This window comes from Poecilia formosa, unplaced genomic scaffold (assembly GCF_000485575.1).
Source record: "Poecilia formosa unplaced genomic scaffold, Poecilia_formosa-5.1.2 Scaffold35, whole genome shotgun sequence".
In the NCBI taxonomy this organism is placed as follows: Eukaryota; Metazoa; Chordata; class Actinopteri; order Cyprinodontiformes; family Poeciliidae; genus Poecilia; species Poecilia formosa.
The window spans coordinates 107,593-131,070 of record NW_006799974.1 but is presented as its reverse complement, the minus strand read 5'-3'; the positions used below and the strand labels follow the sequence as shown (position 1 = coordinate 131,070).

The 23,478-nt window shown below is 35.0% G+C and overlaps 3 protein-coding genes across 5 annotated transcripts; all 3 read left to right on the top strand.

The window, feature by feature from the left end:
* The first annotated feature begins 4,036 nt into the window (after nt 1-4,036).
* On the top strand, nt 4,037-6,002 carry LOC103136837 (uncharacterized). Its single transcript, XM_007550270.2, has 6 exons — nt 4,037-4,128; nt 4,243-4,572; nt 4,674-5,030; nt 5,476-5,607; nt 5,695-5,732; nt 5,833-6,002. The coding sequence occupies exons 1-6, from the start codon at nt 4,086-4,088 to the stop codon at nt 5,962-5,964; spliced, it is 1,032 nt and encodes a 343-aa protein (XP_007550332.2). The 5' UTR covers nt 4,037-4,085; the 3' UTR covers nt 5,965-6,002.
* A 6,648-nt stretch (nt 6,003-12,650) lies between these two features.
* Nucleotides 12,651-14,365, top strand: LOC103136836 (uncharacterized). 2 transcript variants are annotated; one of them, XM_007550267.1, is made up of 6 exons: nt 12,651-12,732; nt 12,839-13,138; nt 13,273-13,599; nt 13,696-13,833; nt 13,921-13,976; nt 14,059-14,365. In XM_007550267.1, exons 1-6 carry the CDS (start codon nt 12,693-12,695, stop codon nt 14,182-14,184), a joined length of 987 nt encoding a protein of 328 aa, XP_007550329.1. In that variant the 5' UTR covers nt 12,651-12,692; the 3' UTR covers nt 14,185-14,365. The 2 variants fall into 2 exon arrangements, with proteins under 2 accessions (XP_007550329.1, XP_007550328.1); XM_007550266.1 differs by having other exon boundaries at nt 13,693-13,833.
* A 6,526-nt stretch (nt 14,366-20,891) lies between these two features.
* Nucleotides 20,892-22,606, top strand: LOC103136835 (uncharacterized). Of its 2 annotated transcripts, none has more exons than XM_007550265.1 (6): nt 20,892-20,973; nt 21,080-21,379; nt 21,514-21,840; nt 21,937-22,074; nt 22,162-22,217; nt 22,300-22,606. In XM_007550265.1, exons 1-6 carry the CDS (start codon nt 20,934-20,936, stop codon nt 22,423-22,425), a joined length of 987 nt encoding a protein of 328 aa, XP_007550327.1. In that variant the 5' UTR covers nt 20,892-20,933; the 3' UTR covers nt 22,426-22,606. The 2 variants fall into 2 exon arrangements, with proteins under 2 accessions (XP_007550327.1, XP_007550326.1); XM_007550264.1 differs by having other exon boundaries at nt 21,934-22,074.
* The last annotated feature ends 872 nt before the right edge of the window (nt 22,607-23,478 follow it).

The following is a 23,478-nucleotide window of genomic DNA, read 5'->3' as shown; positions in this document are numbered from 1 at the left end:
CAAAACTACTATCTTGTGGTTTTTATTTTTTGTTTTTCTCACTTTCTATTTGACTGAAATATATATCTTTGTGAACTTTTAATATGCCCCTTTGACAGTCTCTGCCTATAATCCTCACCTGGTAGTGTCCTTCTTACAATCTTATTGTACTGCAAGAGCATTTGTTTGATTACACTGTGTGCTCTTTAGCCCAGCATGATGCCTTTTATGGATGCAACAGCAAGCGGAAGCAAGGCTAATACAACCCACAAAATAAGTCTCTGGTTTTGTAAACATGTATCTTAAATTTTTTTAAATGGTAAATGTACTGAGACATATTTGTTTTTCTTTTAATGGACGTACCACTCTATGAAACCAAAAACCACAGAAACATGAGCAGTAAAGCAGCTACACTCACTGTCAAGAGATGCAATAGGCCATTTCCCGCCTTTTGACCAACCTCTGAAGCTGTTTACTCAGAACAGACCTGACTATAAAATCCACCACATATGAAGTGAAACAAAGTTGCAAGAGGTATCATCAGCCTACCATGTCATCTTTACCTAAATAATTGTTTCAGTGATTGATCAGAGGACAGCCAATGGCTCTATAAATAGGAAAGTAGTTTAGATTCACTATGAAACCTATGAAGAGAAAATAGCAACACATTTAGTGAGAGACATAGAGAAAGAAAGAGAGAGAGAATCAAAGCATGAGCAATTCTATTCATACTGTTGTATCCAACAGTCACTGTTTTGATCAACAGGTTTCATTGTTTCATTAATTTTGATCTGATTTTATTATTCAGAAATCTTACATTTTTTTCTCACCATTATTGACCAGCCAGCAGGTTAGAAGCAGGCACCAAACAAGAGATGAGGCAGGAACGTATGAGATGCAGCACAGGATGACGCCTACAGTCAAACCAGAGGAGATGTGGTTATACCACTCAGGTGCTTTATGTTGTAAAAAGGTACAGTCTGACCACATGTTTTGCCCTTTGGTCAGCTGCATGCTGAGTCAAAAGAAAACCACAAACCAGAATGTTCCACTCTGTTTGTAACTACAGTTTTGACCTTTACAGACTGATCACTTCATAAGCTGGTGCACTTGCTGCTCAGTTCTCCACTCTACTCTGAGTGTTGCTGTTGAACTAGTCTGTTTAATCACGCCAGATATTTCTCATGATTCACAATCAGCTTCTTTCTTCTTCACAGAAAGGTTGGCTTTGATATTTCAAAACCAATTTTATAAAAGTAGTGTCGAGGGAGAGCAGTGAGTATACAACATACTCTGAACGCTCGGCAGCACATTTCCTGACTGTGTCGGTGGGCCATCAGCAGAGATCTGCAGCTTTTATTTTGACTCATTTACACTCAGTTCATCTTATTTTTATTTTATTTCTTGGCCATATGTTGCATCATAAGATTGAATACATATTATTTTCATGAATCAAACAAATGACTTACTATGGATGCTTACTTAACTTATAACATTTACCAATACATACAATAAGGAATTATTTGAAACCTATTACCATGTATGTTATTTGTTGTTTAAGGTTGTTTTTTTGTTTGTTTTTTGTTGGGGTTTTTTTTTTTTTGCCAATTGCATTGCTTTACTTTATTTCTTCCCTATATTATTACAAAAAAACAGTTTGTTACAGTTACTGACCTGTAGGGGCACTCTTCATGAGAGAACTCCTCCTTTATGTTTCATGTCTGCTTTACTGCCACTTCTGAGATTTGTTGCAACTTGTCAGCCACTGCACAAAGAATAAAGAATCAAGGTGGTGTGCTACTTTTCCCAAGGTTTTGCTCTGCAGAGATGTTGTCTGTAGCTGTTGTGCACTTGTGCTTTGTGTGTGTTTTTTGTGTGAATAAATATGTACATGTGTAACACTCGCTATGTGTTTACAGTTAATAAATTTGTAATAAGACCAGAGCTAGGTTCGGCTACTGGAGTAGTGAGAAGTGTAGTTTGAATTAATGACCACAGACCAAAGAAAATTAAGTTAAAACAGCCGGCTTATTATTTGTTTAAAGAACAATAAAAGAATAGACAACAACAATATTACACAATTAACACACAATGACACAGATTCAAAAAAGAAAAAAAGTTTCCAGTTCCTTTCAGAGTATTTTATAAATCTAAATTAAGGATACTATTTATTTTTACCTAGGTTAGAGTTCTATTTAGGTTCTAGTTAATACTATTTAGTTCTATTTAAGTTCTAGTTAATACTATTTATCTATTTTGATTTACAGCTTGTTTTAATCTGTTTAATCTATTTTTAATTATTTGGTGTTTCCCTTAAGGAGTAAAAAAAAAAAAAACAATAACAGCAAAACAACAACACAGCAGAACAATTCAGAAAGGACAGATCAACTGTGCTTCAGATTGATGTCTTGTTTCTTCCGATGATTCAACAGTTAATTCTGTTTCAGTGACCCACTGCTAATACGCACGACAACATAGGCAGGTCATACCAAGTCGCGAGGTTGGCAATGTCCAGCAGAAGGCGTAGCTCCTACTTGATGGTCATTAAGCTCCCGGGTTGGCTCGCCATCTCGTTCTCCTTAGAAAGATCCAATTCAGTGATGATCCGAGATTCTTTAGGAAGATCCAATACAGCGATGATCCGAGACTCCTTAGTCTAAATCCCAGCCGAACGAAAACAAAACAAAACAACAACAAAAACAAAAAAAAGCCAAGTCCAGTTCCACAACACAAAAATAATGATCCCGAACGCAGTCAGGGTGAGAGAAAAAATATGGGAAAAGCTCCTTCTCCAGAAATAAAAAGAACAAACTCGTCTTAGACAGCAAATCAGCTACGAGTGGTCAATTTCTCTTATCTTTTCTTTTCAGCACAATCCCGTTTGCTTCTGCGCTCTCTGCTTGCTTTACGCTCTCTGCTTGCTTTACGCTCTCTCGTCAGAGAACGTAGCAACCCGATTGGCTGAAGCTAGTCACGTGGGTTACACATAAATGTGACCCTTCGGAATAAGAGAATAACAATTTTAAGATCGATTAATTCCCTATTTATTTTCCCTATTCCATATTCCCTATTTATTTTATTTATTTATTTCCTATTTATCTAATTTACTATTATTTTTATGAAAAGGCTATTTCAATTAATTCCCTATTTATTCTCCTATTTATTTATGTCCTATTTATCTAATTTACTATTATTTTTATGAAGAGGCTATTTTAACCTGGGTTACACATGTGAATAGGCAAGAGAACTGAAAAGGCCCCTTTTCTCCTCTAATCTTGTAGTTAAACTTAGAGGTCAGACATTGTATCTTGTAATTCGTAGTAACAATAGAAGTAGAAGATAGTGTGGATAATATGCTCAAAGACTCATGAAACAGTCAACCAAATCAGGCCTCAGTCTGAGGCCTGATTTTCAAACAGGACACCACTGATGATAAGAAGACAATCCATTGTTTGTTTTGTTTTTTTTTTCTTTTTTTCAAAGCAAAATGAATCATTGTCCAACAATCTATTGGAATCAATACTAATCCGGTGTGAAAATCCATAACATGCTGTGGCGTTAATTCTTTAAAATCCTGTGAACATACATACACACACACACACACACACACCCACGCACACAATTTTTTTTTCTTTGAGAAAGTTCATTTTCTCAAAGAAAAATTTTTTTTGTTTTGTTTACTGAAAACAAATTAAGGCAACTGTAAAACTACAGCGTACAGAATGTGTTTACTTCTGTTCCCTTTCTGAAGTAAAGGCCAATCAATCAAACTTTGCCATGTTATAATGTCCAATATCCATTAATAAAGGGCAAAATTATCGTTAAAGTGGTATCATAGTTACAGTAACTTATATTTTCTCTGTTACTGATTGGAACCGAGCATGAAAAACAAAACAAAGGTGTGATGTTTGTGTTATGTGTTTTGGGTGGAAAGTTTGTTGATATGATTTCCACTGAGGTGAAAATAGCAGCATCACCGATGGCCAATCAAATTGTCTTAAGTTTCTCCCCGCCCTCTTTATATGCTTACAATAACGTGAATCATTTACATCCCCGACGACAATGTGTCCTCACATTAACGAAGCCTGAAGTGGATTGATGAGAAAATGCTGATCATTTTTTACTTCATTCTCTCTGTCGTAGTTGGACGTAAGTGTAAAGTGTCATTTTCTTTCCACATTTTCTGCACATGATTTTACTAAAAAAGACACATTTCTGACTTCCTCTGCTCTGTTTTTTGTTTGTTTTGTTGTGTTGATATAGGATGCAAAGATAATCTGGGTGTTGAGACAAGAACTGTTGCTGTTGGAGAAGATGTGACCCTAATCTGCCCGCGCTCGACCTCTGATCATGGAGCAAGGCTGTATTGGATCAGATTTATTCCTGGACACTGGCCTGAATTCTTGGGAGGAACATATTCCTTCAATTTTAGTGATGTTATACAAACTGCTCATATTACAGCAAAACAAGAGACAAATACCTTTACCTTGCACATTAGTAAAGTCCAGCACAGTGATGCTGGCCTTTACTATTGCCTAAAAGTTAATCGGCTCAACATGACTTTTTTAAAGGGAGAATTTCTGAGAATTAGTGGTAAGGAGAAGTAAAACTATGCACAATACTATTTTACAATATGGTAGGAAGAATAAAAACATAAGCCACAATTTTTAAATCCCGTTTTATTATTTTTCCAGGAAAAGAATCAAACATCACTGCCATCGTCCAACACCCTCTACCTGATCAAGTTCATCCAGGAAGCCCAGTTTCTCTACAATGTTCAGTCCTCTTTAACTCTCAAGATAAAACTTGTTCAACAGATCATAGGGTGTTCTGGTTCCTAGCTGGATCAGATCGATCTCATCCCAGTTTAATTTATGCTCCTGCAAACCACAGTAATGAATGTAAGAACAATCCTGATGATCATTCTGGGCGAAAATGTCTCTATAGCTTCTCGAAGAACATCACTGCTTCTGATGTTGGGACTTACTATTGTGCTGTGGCCTCATGTGGAGAGCTTTTGTTTGGAAATGGGACCAAACTGGACATAGAAGGTACAGTAAATCCAAAGCTTTGAACATTTATGGAGATGCGCAGTCATTTTTAATAAATTAGAATGCCTTTTAATACAGCTCATTTGTCAGATTAAAAGTATCTTTTGAAAATTATAACCTTTAAGCAAGTACTAAACATACTTTTAATCAAGCCCATATTTCTGTAATTGTTTTTTTTTTTTTTTTGGATGTAACATTCCTACTTCAATGTTTTACTTGCATAAGCAGCAATTCACTCGTAAATCATCACAATTAAGTAAAGGCTTAAAAACATGAATATGTGTGTAATTATGTTTCATTTAGTGAATTGAGTCACTGAAATAAATGAACTTTTAAAATATATTGCATTGAATTAAATAGGACTGAATTCAAAAAATGTACCAGAAAATGTTTCTATCTTGTCTTTTGTTATAAAAAACTTAACTTTTTTTTTTAATGTTTTCAGGTCCCAGCATGTTAGATTTGCAGAAGACAAATGCAGTATTTATTGTGTTATGTGCCATTTTGACTGCAAGTGTGATTGTTATATTCATTCTCACTTACATCCTCATGAAGAAAACTTGTCAATGTTCAAATGGTAAATCAAAATCTATCAGTAAATCTAACATGGTGTGAAAATATTTTTCATGATTTTTCTTTAAAATCTCTGTCACACATTAAACAGATGGTAAAGGGAGTCATGATGATCAGCAAATTCAACAGGTAAATTCTAACATGTTCCACTATTATCTACATATGTTTTTGTTCTTTTTTTAATTCTGACCTTGCACCATATTTTTCCATAAATCTAATCTTTCCTCAGAGAAACGACAACTCGTTGGTTTACACTGCTCCCACTTTCACCAAAAGGAAAGCTGCCGGAATAGAGAGAAGAAACAAAGAAACATCAGAGGCCGTCTACAGTGGTGTCAATGGATTGGTGTTTGATCAATAGCTCCATAAATATTGTTGCTACTGGAAATGTTGTTATTATTATTATTATTATTATTATTATTATTATTATTATTATTATTATTATTATTATTATTATTATTCTTTGAAAAAGCATTTAACCAGGCCATATTTTGCCTATATGAAAACTTACAATTCACAAGGGTGAAAACTTTAAGTCTTGTTTAAAAACACCTGTGTTTTTTTTATTTTATTTTCATTGCTTAGCACAGTTGTACTTGTGCGTATCACTCTGATATACACTGAAATATGAATATAATGTGTAGTGTAACACACTTTCAAAAACTATGTGAGTATTTTTTTTTTACTATTACTAAATGGTAAATACAAGTGAAAGAGTTTCAGATTAATGAGATTGATAGCCCTCTTCTGTAAAAAAAGAATAAGTATCTGAATTTTTTTATCAAATTTTATTACGTGTTCATGTATGACTGATTTATTTATTTTTTTAAGTTTATTTTAAACTTCCTTAATACAACGTCTGAATGTGTCTAAAACTGAACATTAATTCTCTAATTAGGAATTAGCAAAATAATAGATGCGCTGTTGGCCAAAGTTCACATTGCGTTCAAAGAAATCTGAAAAAGTAGGTATTTCCCACCTTCGCATTATGATCATCACAGTACAAAACAGTTCAGACCATGTGAACTAAAAAAGAAACTGTACATGTATGACCATGTTACACTTAAAAATTACATCATAAGATGCTGTAGGCCTGATGGGAGCAAAAAATTTTTGGGATTTTTTTTTTATTTTCTCTAAAGAAAGTTAAAATTCAAATTAATCTATATAATTTATGTGTTCTCTTTTTTCTGTATCCCCTTGGTAGCTGTGTTTTGGATTCTGTTATCTTGATCTGTTCAGTCAAATTTCTTAACAAAATATTAACATTCTTGCAAAGTTTTTGGAATCCATCATTTCCTTTTTTTTTATTGACAACTGGAGAGATAACAGTACGATTTGTAGGAATCAGCATTTATATTCAACAATAATAAAATCAGGTAATAAAATCATACATTCGGTGAATTTGTTTCAGTCTTCAAAATTGCCTTCAAAATTGATTACCACCAGAAACTCTTCTGCTTAGCATTTTGACACCCCACAGAGATGTTAAAAGGCATAAATTTTTGAAGTAAGATACCAGAGTCTCTGAAGTAGTTTATATCCAAGTCATAGTAGATGATCCTTAGAGCTGAAAACCTTTTGTTGGCCTGTAGGGGGCAACTCTGGTAAGAAAGAGAAGACATCAATCAGAAGCTGATTAGGTTCCACTTCACGTACGTATGTGTGTATATATATATATATATATATATATATATATATATATATATATATATATATATATATATATATATATATTTTTTGTACTCAAGTTCATGCTGTCTCATACTGCACAGTCTAAAATTAGTTGTTTTAATGTTCCTCTAATGCTCTAATGCAGAATTACAATAATTTTTATTACATTTCAAATGATTAAAGAAGTTAGTTAACCTAAAACCGCACAAGGATTACTTGACTTTTTGACACTTGTAAAGTGTTTTACAAGTGTCATCAGTGGCTACTTTCATTTTTACCAGTCAAAACTTGCCCCATTTTTTGTATTTTTATGCACAGGGCTTTTTCTAAGCTACATACTCAAACTTGTAGTACTTTCTTACACAGACAACAACAGAACTATAGTTTTTAGAGTTAACCGAGTCTTATTTGTCCATCACAACTTTCCACAGTTTAAGCAAGTATTTGTTTTTATTTTTAAAGTGAAAATAAACAAAAACAATCTTAAAGATAAAAAAATAAAAATCTCAACTAAAGTATGGACTTGTGGAGCTAAAGGAGGCTTATCTGTCACGAGAACATGCAGCAGAACAATGGACAGCCGCACTGACAGGAGTTGTGGTTGGCTGTTTCTCCGCCCTTTGACCAGCTGCTGAAGGTGTTTACTCAGAACAGACCTCTCTATGAGCATCAGCCACCGGATATAAACCCTGTGGGCCGCAAGAGACTTCAGCAGGCTGAATGAGGTCTTGCAAACAGATATCATTAAGTGATTACTATATAATAATTAAATCAGAATATATAGAGAAAATTAGTTCTTTAGGTACAACTTTATCCATCAAAGTTTAAAAAATTAAGTGATGCACTGCTCATTACAACTAACCCTAGTTTGTGTTTTGTGGTCATTTTTTGCATTATATTCAGACATGCTGCAAGTCCATCAGCTGCTGCACATATTGCATCAACCGGAGAAGAAAGTGAGCTTCATGGCCAGCCTCTGTGGGCTCAGTTGCTTTGCAGCTTTTTCTGATGCAAGTAAAAGTTAGAGTAATTGAAGTGTACATGTATTTCTCTTTTATCTAAGAAAGAGCAGCATAAGGGCTGCTTTTTATGATGAAAGTGGAAAGTAAAACAGTAAGAAAAGCCCCTTTGTTTTCTCACCCTTCTTTGAGAGCCAAACCACAGCGGTGCATAAGTTTCCATGCATCGTTTGTTTCTCAGCAGTTCGTGTGAATTTCTTTGCCTCTCTCTGTTAACAAATGTGTTAACAAATGTGCATGCTAAGCCACGGTACTAAGAACAAAGAGCCATACTTAATAAACTTTGGTTATTGTTTTTATTTGTTATTTTTAGAAGACATCTTACTCTGTCTCTTCTATGAATAAGTATTGTTGAGGATGGAAATCCTAATTGACGAATCAAAATTTGTACTGACACAAGGAGCATAAAATCAGCCAACAGTATCATTCAGACTTTACTTGTTTTATTCACTTTCAGCGCTGAAAGGAGACGCGTTTACCATTACATTCGAGAAGAGTATCTAAAAAAGTCTGTGCAGCGTCTGAGGAGAAGGAGGAGGCTAGCTGATCATATGGACTGAAGACACTCCCTGAAATCACACCATGTCTCTGTGGCCTGATAAGTTTCTGTTTTCTGAGAAATGGGCCTTAGCGTCTAACAGAATCAAAAATGTAACTCTTTACAATGGGCCTTTTGTCTAACAACATGTAACTCTTTCTTGACCTTGGTAAAGCGTCTCAACAGTATGGACAGCTTGGAGTATGGCATAATTTGGCAGAAGATTTATTCATAATATGTTAACTTTGCAGTCTAATGCATGTGTTTGTACATGGAACTAGGAGGGTCTAAAACCAATGCCGCACAGTGAACTCTGCATCTTGCAAGTCCTTAGCTGCTGTCACACAACAGAAGTTGTGGTTTTGTGCTGCTAAGTTACTCTGCTGTCAGACCAACATATTTTTGGCTTGTGGTCAACAGTATATTGACTCAGTTGATAGTCGCAAACCAAAGCGTTCCAGTCAAAAACAGCATTGTTTATCAGTTATTAGTGTTCTACGATTGATGCAGACTTGTTGCAACTGTAGCAGTGAGAAGACTACATTTTTAAGACATCATCTACATAGTATTAGATCGTAAAAGGGATGTCCTAATCCAGTATCGGTCTAGCAATTTTTAATCGGAGTTGACTCCACCTATTTTGGGTCATTTGTAGGTGATGCCCTCAGCAATGTTAAATTCAATCTGGTGTGTTGTACAGGCATTTTTTTTCACTGAATATTTTGATGTGTAGAACTTGAAAACTTTTATTTTAGGCCGGCCATCATCTTTTATTGACATAACACATTTCAGGTTTTAGGAACTAAGTGTTTTCTTAAGTGTTCATACTGAAAGGGACTGTATTGACTGCTCAGTGTGTCTGTATAATCCACTCTACACTGAGCTCCAATATTCTTGGACACCCTGACAACGTTTTTCACTCTGACAGCGTTTTTCATGCAGGACAAGAGGTCTCAGGTGTTTCCCTTCACCCACACACATGGATTGAATCGGTGGGTGATTTAGCAGACTTCTGCAGTACTTGATGGCTGTAGAAGAGGTCATGCAATCGTTTGGGTCAGCAGTTCTGGAATAGAGATGTATCCAAAACATGCAGAGCAGGAGGACCGGAGGACTGGACTTGAGAAGCACGAAAGGAGAGAGAGAGAGAGAGAGAGAGAGAGAGAAAGAGAGACAGAGCTGTGCAGAGATCATCTTAAAAACCAGTCCAAACATTCTTCAAATCTTTATTTAATGAAGTAGTGAATCTTCCTGTAAGTTTTGTCTAAACTGAAACTGCACTAAATTACAAGCTAAAAAATTAACAATGAGTCACAACAAAGTTGGTAAAAGTTTATATGCTTAATGCTAGCCTTGCGCATTAGCAAATTTCTTCATGCAAAAAAACAAAAGAGAACAACATGAGGCTAAGGACTAGCAGTGTGTTTTAAATCACATAGGGCAGACCTTTAGGACCATAACAATGTTTCAATTTGTTGCCAAAACATTAGTAATAGTATTTTTCTAATAAAGTCACCATGTTGCAGCAGGATGTTCTGGGTGTCCTGTTGAATCTCTGTGACAAAGTATTAGCAGCCAATACAGCAACATTGTGAGAGTGGAATTAGTATTAATTGCAATACGACTTTGCATTGCAAATATCTATCCTGAAATTGTTCTGATCGTTTTTAGATACAAAAATGTCCTGCTTAGGACATTATACATTTTACATTATACATTATTTAATCTTCAACCCGTTTGTCTACTTGAGTTGGACAATTACACCAATGCTGTAAATTTTATTTTAACTATTGAGTTATATTATGCTACAATTAAAACTAAATATCAAAATCCACAATAAGGCTGAAATAGTAACAATAAGTTTATTGTTAGCCAAGTGGCCAGTGGCTGTTATTATGTGAACCTCTTCTTCCATTTATTTTATTTTTTTTTAACTTCCTTTTTACACTTTTTACAGAAGTGCACACCATATACTAACAATATTTTCCACTTAGAAATGTTGTGACATTTACATGTCTCAAGTTCTCAAAATTAATTTGTAGTCAAAAATTAAGTAAATATGAGAAAATTCAGTTTTCAACTTTTCAACTCAGAGGCAATAAAGTAGGGAAAATAAACTCTCCAACCTGAAGAAAGCAAAATAATATTCCTACAAAAAAGGGAACATTTATTTTTCAAAAGAATAAAATAAATATAAATAAATTATATATGAAAAGTGCAAAGCCTCTTTGTATGTCAACACTGAAAGATGTCGTCTCATCCAGCTAAACTTTGAACAACATCTTATAACGACATTCTAAGATACTTCATCTTATGGACAAATCAATGTTAAAAGATATGTCCAGACATTTTTGTAGCAATTAAGCCTAAAAATACCATGAAAGTGATATCTGTTCTACTGACAAACTGGATGGAAGGGATGAAGCTTTGTGCACGTTGGGTGTTGGGCCCAGAGCAAAATGCATCATTCTTGAAGGCTTCCTGTGATGACATGTGTTAAGTAATTACATCGTAACTGAATCATACAAACCACAACTTCTCAAACATGAGGTTGTCCGATAGAAACTGTGGTGTGTTTTATCAATTGCATCGATAATATTTTAAAAGATAATGCTTCCACTAATCTCATCATTTAGGATTAATGCCTTTGTTATGCTAATGTTTTATTTTCTTGTGCATATTGTGAAATAAGATGTGAAGGGATTGGAACAAATTATTATTTCTTTACGTTTAATGATGAAAGATGTTTTCTTATGCACGTTTTAAAGATAGCTGTTTTTTTTTTTTAAGATAAATTAAATTTGTACAAACCTCAAAGTTCTTATTGCCATGACACATTGAGGAAAATCCCATGTGTCACAGTTATTAAGAATTACTTAAGTTTATTACACACGCGGTATTTTTTGAAAGAAAGACAACATGTGAAGAACAATAATCTGTGGAATTGTTTTGTTAAAGGAAAATTTTAGAAATTCAGTCTGCATACAGGCAGCCCCATACAAAGTGAAAAGTCTTTCATAAAAATGCTATTTTAGTCAGTGGAAAAGTGAAGTTCAAGAGTAGGTCTTTTCACTAACTTAATCATAATGTGGCACCAACGACTGAGCCTCCTTAAAGATGACTCAACTTCTCATAACATTTCAATTTAGTCACCCTCGTTTTGCTCCGATATGTAACACCAAAGTCGGCATCATGGAACCTCAAAGCGACAGCAGAACAGTCAGTCGCATGAGAATGTTGCTCAAACTGTCAGCAACCCCCCCGGCCCCCCCTCCTCCCCGTCTCACACATATTTGGACAAACTCAGCTCATTTTGTGAAGTTGCAGTCATGACTGGCAGGAGTCTTCATACAGGTAAAAACAGAAAAACAAGGTTGCAAAATGTTTTGGGGCTTTATTACTAGTTTGCCTACAAGAGGCTGAACAGCAAGTTAGTATATATTTGAGAAATTACCTTTTAGACAAACTTTCTTTTTTTTTTTCTTTTGCTTGCTTTAGAGCGTTTTGGTTTACACTGAAAGTGAAGAAAAGATGAGATGAAAAAATCTAAATGCCATGCGAGCATAAACTGAGCTTTTGAGCTTTTTATAACCATGTCTGACATAAAACCACAATGAGAATCTACCTTGAAATGACAGCAGCTTACTGATGTTTTTTGTTTGGTGCTTTTGTGTCTGAGAGCTCACCTTATTTCCATTGTGGTAGAAAAGGAAAAAGGGCAACAAGATTGTTCTAAATTTCAGCCAATCAAGGTTCCCTAAAACTGGCTCCTCCCAGTTTATATGGTCACATTTAGTTGAATCATAGCTAATAAGGTCACAGAATCACAGCAATCTTTTGTTGGATCACCAGAAAACAATGCTTTTCATTTATTTACTCCTGATGCTCAAAGATGGTCGTAAGTTAACGCCTCAGATTTAATCTACATCTGCAATTTCTGTTGTTACTTTATGATTCTCTAACTGTGATGTGTAAAAGTTACGTTTTCTTTAATAATTGCTCAGGTTGTCAAGATTTCCCAACCACTGACACAAAGACTGTTTATGTAGGAGCATATGTGAGGATGACATGCTCACGCAGGAATGCTGGAGATATACAATGGATCAGGATCAAATCTGGAAATACTCCTGAAATCTTAAAGGAACATGATAACATATATTCTCATATTAAAGTTTGGCCAGATGCTGGAATTCATGTGTTGCAGATCGCAAACGTGAAGCTAAATGATTCTGGATTTTATTTCTGTCTTAGAGTCTATAACGCAAACAGGACATTTATGAACATAACATTCTTGACAGTTATAGGTAAGTCAATAGAAAAACATTATAAAATGTTTATGAATTAATTTATTTTAGAATCAACTGAAGTTATTCTTTGTAAATGTTTCTAGGCTTTTCTAATGTTTCTAAAAAAATATATTTTATTTCTGTGAATCTAGAATCTGCTGTCACCACAGTCCCCACATCTGTTCCAGCCCATCTTCATGACTCAGTGACTCTCTATTGTTCAGTCCTCCGTGACTCTCAAAATAAATCATGTCCTGAAGATGAAAATTTCCTCTGTTTTAGAGATGAATCGATTCAGACTTTTCCAGGTTTCAACTCCACTGACATTACTGAGGAAAGCGGATTCAAATTTAACTCTGAAGGATGTTTCTACAGCTATTTCAAGAACTTCAGCTTGTCTGATGCTCAGATGTATCACTGTGCTGTGGTAAAGGATGACAAGAACACATCTATAGAAAAATCAAAGAATATCACTGAAGGTAATCTATCTTTCATAACACTGAAAGTGAAATATTAAATGACTTCAATGAATCTTTGAATACAGAACTTCCTGTTTTGTTATTTCATGTCAGTAGAAAACAAAGGAGATTCAAGAAATTACTATACAGTTGCCTGTCTACTGAGTGCTGCGTTGGCCATCTGTCTGGCTGTTATAGCCTTCCTCATATACTTAGTCATAGAAATTAATAAACAGTTAAAAGGTTCGCGCAATGGTAAGTAGTCTCAAATACTGATGTATAAAAAATGAGCTGGAAAACTTGACACAACGTTTTACATGGTTATTTTATTTTTCAACTTAGACACAGTTGCACTCCACGTACATGAACCAACCAAAGGAAATCCAGAAAGTCAGAAGGTAATAAATACAAATAGAACTTGATATTAGGAAGCAAAATTATGTGTTTTATGTTTGTTTTGTTTTTTTCTGTGTCCCTCAGTCACATGAGGACTTGGTTTATTCATCAGTTTCAACAAAAAGAAAAGCCAGCAAAAAAAGAACAGGGGCCACAGCATCTGAAGAGCAAGACGTCATCTACACAGAAGTTAATGTTCTTGGGGTGTGAAAAAGCTAATTTATACATTTCTGATTATTATCTAAAGACTAATTTTAAAATGCACTTTATTTTTTTGCAAAAATGTATTGATATTTTGTATGTCTGTACTGTTATTCTGCCCTCATTTGCTTAAAAGAAAAATATTTCTGTACTTGTATAAGCTCTTAGTAAATAAAATACATAAAAGTAATTATCATTTGTGTGTTTTTATTATTTATATAGTTTCTTTATACTTAAGCGGACTTTTGAAGCATTGTTTTAGAAAGTATAACAGTACCATTAAAGTGCAAGTCTTAACTTTACATATGCTGTTTCAAAACTTAAGGTTTATTTAAATTTTAGCCGCTGTGTTGCTTGTTTGCTTAGTATGTCCTGTTAGATGATTGAATTTCAGTCAGGCTTTAGTTATATACATTTTCATGGTTACTTAAAAGACTGAAAGCTGCCCTGGTCCATACACAGTAAAACAAATCAAATTAAAATACTCAACTAATATGCTTAAAAGACTATTTCAGTATTAATGCACCGTGGTTTCCTGTTCCCTAAGTTGTCACGATAGCATAGAAAATCCTCCCTACTTTTAAATTTATGCACAAGTCTATCTATTATAGGTTTAAATGCAAGTCTGAAAACTTAAATTGTGTTCTTTTACAGAATTAAAAATAAAAATACAGTCCATGTTATTCAAGTTTACAAGAATGAGAATCTGGATAACTCTGTGCTCAGTTTTATCAGGGGGGCTTGAGGCTTTTTCATAAAACACAGCAAGCCAGAGATCAGATGCTTTCAGAGTAGTTTCTGAAAATACCAAGGCAGCGTGAGGGATTGAGGTAGACCAGTCACTGGCAAAAGCCTTACCTGTCAGAAATCTCAAGAGCCCTGTGACAGACAGCCAATGAAAGGCTGAGCAGACTTTGAAGCTTTGTGGGTTTATTCAGGAAGCAGCTGTAACACAGTGACAGGTGTGAGAGGTATAGAATAAGACAAATCTGACATTGAATTTGATGCTTATTCTTGTCTTTTGCATTACACGTCAATGACAATGAGAGTGTTGCAATAGTATAAAAGTATTTCCATGGCCAAAAAATCAAAACTGCTTAAAGGAAAATTAGCTATAAAATTGTATCTTATCTATTTACAAACTTTATAAATACTTCTAGCATATCTATATAGAGAGGTGCATTAATACCACCCTCTTCAACCCAACCACAGTATGAATCATGAAAACTATTAACATCAGTTTATCAAGTTTATACTAGACAATGCCTCTGCATAGCAATCAATCCTAAAACATTATCCAGAGTGGAATACCACAATTTACTCATTGAATAATGTGCACTTTTGATTCTGCATGGCTTTGTTTATCTAAGTTTTTAAGCAACAGTGGTGCAATGCTAATCATGTTTCATGTTTCAGACTTATTCAATCATCAAAGAAGCCCAAGATCTCACTAGATTGACTGGAGATTTACGAGTGGCCACACCTTAACACAGTGGTTTTGCAGCTGCATGACAGTCACATGGAAGAAGTTTTGACTAGAGGGGAGAAATAATGAAACTCAGGATAGTGGGCAAAGGAGAATAGATATTACCAACTAGGTAATGCAGGTAGCTTCATGTTTGTTGAATTGCTTTCCAAACTGCATTTTCCAGGAAATACTTTGAAGACATCACACTACACCGTTTTNACTCAAACTTGTAGTACTTTCTTACACAGACAACAACAGAACTATAGTTTTTAGAGTTAACCGAGTCTTATTTGTCCATCACAACTTTCCACAGTTTAAGCAAGTATTTGTTTTTATTTTTAAAGTGAAAATAAACAAAAACAATCTTAAAGATAAAAAAATAAAAATCTCAACTAAAGTATGGACTTGTGGAGCTAAAGGAGGCTTATCTGTCACGAGAACATGCAGCAGAACAATGGACAGCCGCACTGACAGGAGTTGTGGTTGGCTGTTTCTCCGCCCTTTGACCAGCTGCTGAAGGTGTTTACTCAGAACAGACCTCTCTATGAGCATCAGCCACCGGATATAAACCCTGTGGGCCGCAAGAGACTTCAGCAGGCTGAATGAGGTCTTGCAAACAGATATCATTAAGTGATTACTATATAATAATTAAATCAGAATACATAGAGAAAATTAGTTCTTTAGGTACAACTTTATCCATCAAAGTTTGAAAAATTAAGTGATGCACTGCTCATTACAACTAACCCTAGTTTGTGTTTTGTGGTCATTTTTTGCATTATATTCAGACATGCTGCAAGTCCATCAGCTGCTGCACATATTGCATCAACCGGAAAAGAAAGTGAGCTTCATGGCCAGCCTCTGTGGGCTCAGTTGCTTTGCAGCTTTTTCTGATGCAAGTAAAAGTTAGAGTAATTGAAGTGTACATGTATTTCTCTTTTATCTTAAGAAAGAGCAGCATAAGGGCTGCTTTTTATGATGAAAGTGGAAAGTAAAACAGTAAGAAAAGCCCCTTTGTTTTCTCACCCTTCTTTGAGAGCCAAACCACAGCGGTGCATAAGTTTCCATGCATCGTTTGTTTCTCAGCAGTTCGTGTGAATTTCTTTGCCTCTCTCTGTTAACAAATGTGTTAACAAATGTGCATGCTAAGCCACGGTACTAAGAACAAAGAGCCATACTTAATAAACTTTGGTTATTGTTTTATTTTTAGAAGACATCTTACTCTGTCTCTTCTATGAATAAGTATTGTTGAGGATGGAAATCCTAATTGACGAATCAAAATTTGTACTGACACAAGGAGCATAAAATCAGCCAACAGTATCATTCAGACTTTACTTGTTTTATTCACTTTCAGCGCTGAAAGGAGACGCGTTTACCATTACATTCGAGAAGAGTATCTAAAAAAGTCTGTGCAGCGTCTGAGGAGAAGGAGGAGGCTAGCTGATCATATGGACTGAAGACACTCCCTGAAATCACACCATGTCTCTGTGGCCTGATAAGTTTCTGTTTTCTGAGAAATGGGCCTTAGCGTCTAACAGAATCAAAAATGTAACTCTTTACAATGGGCCTTTTGTCTAACAACATGTAACTCTTTCTTGACCTTGGTAAAGCGTCTCAACAGTATGGACAGCTTGGAGTATGGCATAATTTGGCAGAAGATTTATTCATAATATGTTAACTTTGCAGTCTAATGCATGTGTTTGTACATGGAACTAGGAGGGTCTAAAACCAATGCCGCACAGTGAACTCTGCATCTTGCAAGTCCTTAGCTGCTGTCACACAACAGAAGTTGTGGTTTTGTGCTGCTAAGTTACTCTGCTGTCAGACCAACATATTTTTGGCTTGTGGTCAACAGTATATTGACTCAGTTGATAGTCGCAAACCAAAGCGTTCCAGTCAAAAACAGCATTGTTTATCAGTTATTAGTGTTCTACGATTGATGCAGACTTGTTGCAACTGTAGCAGTGAGAAGACTACATTTTTAAGACATCATCTACATAGTATTAGATCGTAAAAGGGATGTCCTAATCCAGTATCGGTCTAGCAATTTTTAATCGGAGTTGACTCCACCTATTTTGGGTCATTTGTAGGTGATGCCCTCAGCAATGTTAAATTCAATCTGGTGTGTTGTACAGGCATTTTTTTTCACTGAATATTTTGATGTGTAGAACTTGAAAACTTTTATTTTAGGCCGGCCATCATCTTTTATTGACATAACACATTTCAGGTTTTAGGAACTAAGTGTTTTCTTAAGTGTTCATACTGAAAGGGACTGTATTGACTGCTCAGTGTGTCTGTATAATCCACTCTACACTGAGCTCCAATATTCTTGGACACCCTGACAACGTTTTTCACTCTGACAGCGTTTTTCATGCAGGACAAGAGGTCTCAGGTGTTTCCCTTCACCCACACACATGGATTGAATCGGTGGGTGATTTAGCAGACTTCTGCAGTACTTGATGGCTGTAGAAGAGGTCATGCAATCGTTTGGGTCAGCAGTTCTGGAATAGAGATGTATCCAAAACATGCAGAGCAGGAGGACCGGAGGACTGGACTTGAGAAGCACGAAAGGAGAGAGAGAGAGAGAGAGAGAGAGAGAGAAAGAGAGACAGAGCTGTGCAGAGATCATCTTAAAAACCAGTCCAAACATTCTTCAAATCTTTATTTAATGAAGTAGTGAATCTTCCTGTAAGTTTTGTCTAAACTGAAACTGCACTAAATTACAAGCTAAAAAATTAACAATGAGTCACAACAAAGTTGGTAAAAGTTTATATGCTTAATGCTAGCCTTGCGCATTAGCAAATTTCTTCATGCAAAAAAACAAAAGAGAACAACATGAGGCTAAGGACTAGCAGTGTGTTTTAAATCACATAGGGCAGACCTTTAGGACCATAACAATGTTTCAATTTGTTGCCAAAACATTAGTAATAGTATTTTTCTAATAAAGTCACCATGTTGCAGCAGGATGTTCTGGGTGTCCTGTTGAATCTCTGTGACAAAGTATTAGCAGCCAATACAGCAACATTGTGAGAGTGGAATTAGTATTAATTGCAATACGACTTTGCATTGCAAATATCTATCCTGAAATTGTTCTGATCGTTTTTAGATACAAAAATGTCCTGCTTAGGACATTATACATTTTACATTATACATTATTTAATCTTCAACCCGTTTGTCTACTTGAGTTGGACAATTACACCAATGCTGTAAATTTTATTTTAACTATTGAGTTATATTATGCTACAATTAAAACTAAATATCAAAATCCACAATAAGGCTGAAATAGTAACAATAAGTTTATTGTTAGCCAAGTGGCCAGTGGCTGTTATTATGTGAACCTCTTCTTCCATTTATTTTATTTTTTTTTAACTTCCTTTTTACACTTTTTACAGAAGTGCACACCATATACTAACAATATTTTCCACTTAGAAATGTTGTGACATTTACATGTCTCAAGTTCTCAAAATTAATTTGTAGTCAAAAATTAAGTAAATATGAGAAAATTCAGTTTTCAACTTTTCAACTCAGAGGCAATAAAGTAGGGAAAATAAACTCTCCAACCTGAAGAAAGCAAAATAATATTCCTACAAAAAAGGGAACATTTATTTTTCAAAAGAATAAAATAAATATAAATAAATTATATATGAAAAGTGCAAAGCCTCTTTGTATGTCAACACTGAAAGATGTCGTCTCATCCAGCTAAACTTTGAACAACATCTTATAACGACATTCTAAGATACTTCATCTTATGGACAAATCAATGTTAAAAGATATGTCCAGACATTTTTGTAGCAATTAAGCCTAAAAATACCATGAAAGTGATATCTGTTCTACTGACAAACTGGATGGAAGGGATGAAGCTTTGTGCACGTTGGGTGTTGGGCCCAGAGCAAAATGCATCATTCTTGAAGGCTTCCTGTGATGACATGTGTTAAGTAATTACATCGTAACTGAATCATACAAACCACAACTTCTCAAACATGAGGTTGTCCGATAGAAACTGTGGTGTGTTTTATCAATTGCATCGATAATATTTTAAAAGATAATGCTTCCACTAATCTCATCATTTAGGATTAATGCCTTTGTTATGCTAATGTTTTATTTTCTTGTGCATATTGTGAAATAAGATGTGAAGGGATTGGAACAAATTATTATTTCTTTACGTTTAATGATGAAAGATGTTTTCTTATGCACGTTTTAAAGATAGCTGTTTTTTTTTTTTAAGATAAATTAAATTTGTACAAACCTCAAAGTTCTTATTGCCATGACACATTGAGGAAAATCCCATGTGTCACAGTTATTAAGAATTACTTAAGTTTATTACACACGCGGTATTTTTTGAAAGAAAGACAACATGTGAAGAACAATAATCTGTGGAATTGTTTTGTTAAAGGAAAATTTTAGAAATTCAGTCTGCATACAGGCAGCCCCATACAAAGTGAAAAGTCTTTCATAAAAATGCTATTTTAGTCAGTGGAAAAGTGAAGTTCAAGAGTAGGTCTTTTCACTAACTTAATCATAATGTGGCACCAACGACTGAGCCTCCTTAAAGATGACTCAACTTCTCATAACATTTCAATTTAGTCACCCTCGTTTTGCTCCGATATGTAACACCAAAGTCGGCATCATGGAACCTCAAAGCGACAGCAGAACAGTCAGTCGCATGAGAATGTTGCTCAAACTGTCAGCAACCCCCCCGGCCCCCCCTCCTCCCCGTCTCACACATATTTGGACAAACTCAGCTCATTTTGTGAAGTTGCAGTCATGACTGGCAGGAGTCTTCATACAGGTAAAAACAGAAAAACAAGGTTGCAAAATGTTTTGGGGCTTTATTACTAGTTTGCCTACAAGAGGCTGAACAGCAAGTTAGTATATATTTGAGAAATTACCTTTTAGACAAACTTTCTTTTTTTTTTTCTTTTGCTTGCTTTAGAGCGTTTTGGTTTACACTGAAAGTGAAGAAAAGATGAGATGAAAAAATCTAAATGCCATGCGAGCATAAACTGAGCTTTTGAGCTTTTTATAACCATGTCTGACATAAAACCACAATGAGAATCTACCTTGAAATGACAGCAGCTTACTGATGTTTTTTGTTTGGTGCTTTTGTGTCTGAGAGCTCACCTTATTTCCATTGTGGTAGAAAAGGAAAAAGGGCAACAAGATTGTTCTAAATTTCAGCCAATCAAGGTTCCCTAAAACTGGCTCCTCCCAGTTTATATGGTCACATTTAGTTGAATCATAGCTAATAAGGTCACAGAATCACAGCAATCTTTTGTTGGATCACCAGAAAACAATGCTTTTCATTTATTTACTCCTGATGCTCAAAGATGGTCGTAAGTTAACGCCTCAGATTTAATCTACATCTGCAATTTCTGTTGTTACTTTATGATTCTCTAACTGTGATGTGTAAAAGTTACGTTTTCTTTAATAATTGCTCAGGTTGTCAAGATTTCCCAACCACTGACACAAAGACTGTTTATGTAGGAGCATATGTGAGGATGACATGCTCACGCAGGAATGCTGGAGATATACAATGGATCAGGATCAAATCTGGAAATACTCCTGAAATCTTAAAGGAACATGATAACATATATTCTCATATTAAAGTTTGGCCAGATGCTGGAATTCATGTGTTGCAGATCGCAAACGTGAAGCTAAATGATTCTGGATTTTATTTCTGTCTTAGAGTCTATAACGCAAACAGGACATTTATGAACATAACATTCTTGACAGTTATAGGTAAGTCAATAGAAAAACATTATAAAATGTTTATGAATTAATTTATTTTAGAATCAACTGAAGTTATTCTTTGTAAATGTTTCTAGGCTTTTCTAATGTTTCTAAAAAAATATATTTTATTTCTGTGAATCTAGAATCTGCTGTCACCACAGTCCCCACATCTGTTCCAGCCCATCTTCATGACTCAGTGACTCTCTATTGTTCAGTCCTCCGTGACTCTCAAAATAAATCATGTCCTGAAGATGAAAATTTCCTCTGTTTTAGAGATGAATCGATTCAGACTTTTCCAGGTTTCAACTCCACTGACATTACTGAGGAAAGCGGATTCAAATTTAACTCTGAAGGATGTTTCTACAGCTATTTCAAGAACTTCAGCTTGTCTGATGCTCAGATGTATCACTGTGCTGTGGTAAAGGATGACAAGAACACATCTATAGAAAAATCAAAGAATATCACTGAAGGTAATCTATCTTTCATAACACTGAAAGTGAAATATTAAATGACTTCAATGAATCTTTGAATACAGAACTTCCTGTTTTGTTATTTCATGTCAGTAGAAAACAAAGGAGATTCAAGAAATTACTATACAGTTGCCTGTCTACTGAGTGCTGCGTTGGCCATCTGTCTGGCTGTTATAGCCTTCCTCATATACTTAGTCATAGAAATTAATAAACAGTTAAAAGGTTCGCGCAATGGTAAGTAGTCTCAAATACTGATGTATAAAAAATGAGCTGGAAAACTTGACACAACGTTTTACATGGTTATTTTATTTTTCAACTTAGACACAGTTGCACTCCACGTACATGAACCAACCAAAGGAAATCCAGAAAGTCAGAAGGTAATAAATACAAATAGAACTTGATATTAGGAAGCAAAATTATGTGTTTTATGTTTGTTTTGTTTTTTTCTGTGTCCCTCAGTCACATGAGGACTTGGTTTATTCATCAGTTTCAACAAAAAGAAAAGCCAGCAAAAAAAGAACAGGGGCCACAGCATCTGAAGAGCAAGACGTCATCTACACAGAAGTTAATGTTCTTGGGGTGTGAAAAAGCTAATTTATACATTTCTGATTATTATCTAAAGACTAATTTTAAAATGCACTTTATTTTTTTGCAAAAATGTATTGATATTTTGTATGTCTGTACTGTTATTCTGCCCTCATTTGCTTAAAAGAAAAATATTTCTGTACTTGTATAAGCTCTTAGTAAATAAAATACATAAAAGTAATTATCATTTGTGTGTTTTTATTATTTATATAGTTTCTTTATACTTAAGCGGACTTTTGAAGCATTGTTTTAGAAAGTATAACAGTACCATTAAAGTGCAAGTCTTAACTTTACATATGCTGTTTCAAAACTTAAGGTTTATTTAAATTTTAGCCGCTGTGTTGCTTGTTTGCTTAGTATGTCCTGTTAGATGATTGAATTTCAGTCAGGCTTTAGTTATATACATTTTCATGGTTACTTAAAAGACTGAAAGCTGCCCTGGTCCATACACAGTAAAACAAATCAAATTAAAATACTCAACTAATATGCTTAAAAGACTATTTCAGTATTAATGCACCGTGGTTTCCTGTTCCCTAAGTTGTCACGATAGCATAGAAAATCCTCCCTACTTTTAAATTTATGCACAAGTCTATCTATTATAGGTTTAAATGCAAGTCTGAAAACTTAAATTGTGTTCTTTTACAGAATTAAAAATAAAAATACAGTCCATGTTATTCAAGTTTACAAGAATGAGAATCTGGATAACTCTGTGCTCAGTTTTATCAGGGGGGCTTGAGGCTTTTTCATAAAACACAGCAAGCCAGAGATCAGATGCTTTCAGAGTAGTTTCTGAAAATACCAAGGCAGCGTGAGGGATTGAGGTAGACCAGTCACTGGCAAAAGCCTTACCTGTCAGAAATCTCAAGAGCCCTGTGACAGACAGCCAATGAAAGGCTGAGCAGACTTTGAAGCTTTGTGGGTTTATTCAGGAAGCAGCTGTAACACAGTGACAGGTGTGAGAGGTATAGAATAAGACAAATCTGACATTGAATTTGATGCTTATTCTTGTCTTTTGCATTACACGTCAATGACAATGAGAGTGTTGCAATAGTA

What these genes read in the sequence shown, in the direction of transcription:
- LOC103136837 (XM_007550270.2), top strand. Translation starts at nt 4,086, where the DNA reads ATGCTGATCATTTTTTACTTCATTCTCTCTGTCGTAGTTGGAC. An exon ending in AGAATTTCTGAGAATTAGTG is followed by an intron (nt 4,573 to 4,673) that starts GTAAGGAGAAGT and finishes TTATTTTTCCAG; the next exon opens with GAAAAGAATCAAACATCACT. An exon ending in GACCAAACTGGACATAGAAG is followed by an intron (nt 5,031 to 5,475) that starts GTACAGTAAATC and finishes TAATGTTTTCAG; the next exon opens with GTCCCAGCATGTTAGATTTG.
- LOC103136836 (XM_007550266.1), top strand. Translation starts at nt 12,693, where the DNA reads ATGCTTTTCATTTATTTACTCCTGATGCTCAAAGATGGTC. An exon ending in ATCAAAGAATATCACTGAAG is followed by an intron (nt 13,600 to 13,692) that starts GTAATCTATCTT and finishes ATTTCATGTCAG; the next exon opens with TAGAAAACAAAGGAGATTCA. An exon ending in GTTAAAAGGTTCGCGCAATG is followed by an intron (nt 13,834 to 13,920) that starts GTAAGTAGTCTC and finishes TTTTCAACTTAG; the next exon opens with ACACAGTTGCACTCCACGTA.
- LOC103136835 (XM_007550264.1), top strand. Translation starts at nt 20,934, where the DNA reads ATGCTTTTCATTTATTTACTCCTGATGCTCAAAGATGGTC. An exon ending in GTTAAAAGGTTCGCGCAATG is followed by an intron (nt 22,075 to 22,161) that starts GTAAGTAGTCTC and finishes TTTTCAACTTAG; the next exon opens with ACACAGTTGCACTCCACGTA. An exon ending in GAAATCCAGAAAGTCAGAAG is followed by an intron (nt 22,218 to 22,299) that starts GTAATAAATACA and finishes TGTGTCCCTCAG; the next exon opens with TCACATGAGGACTTGGTTTA.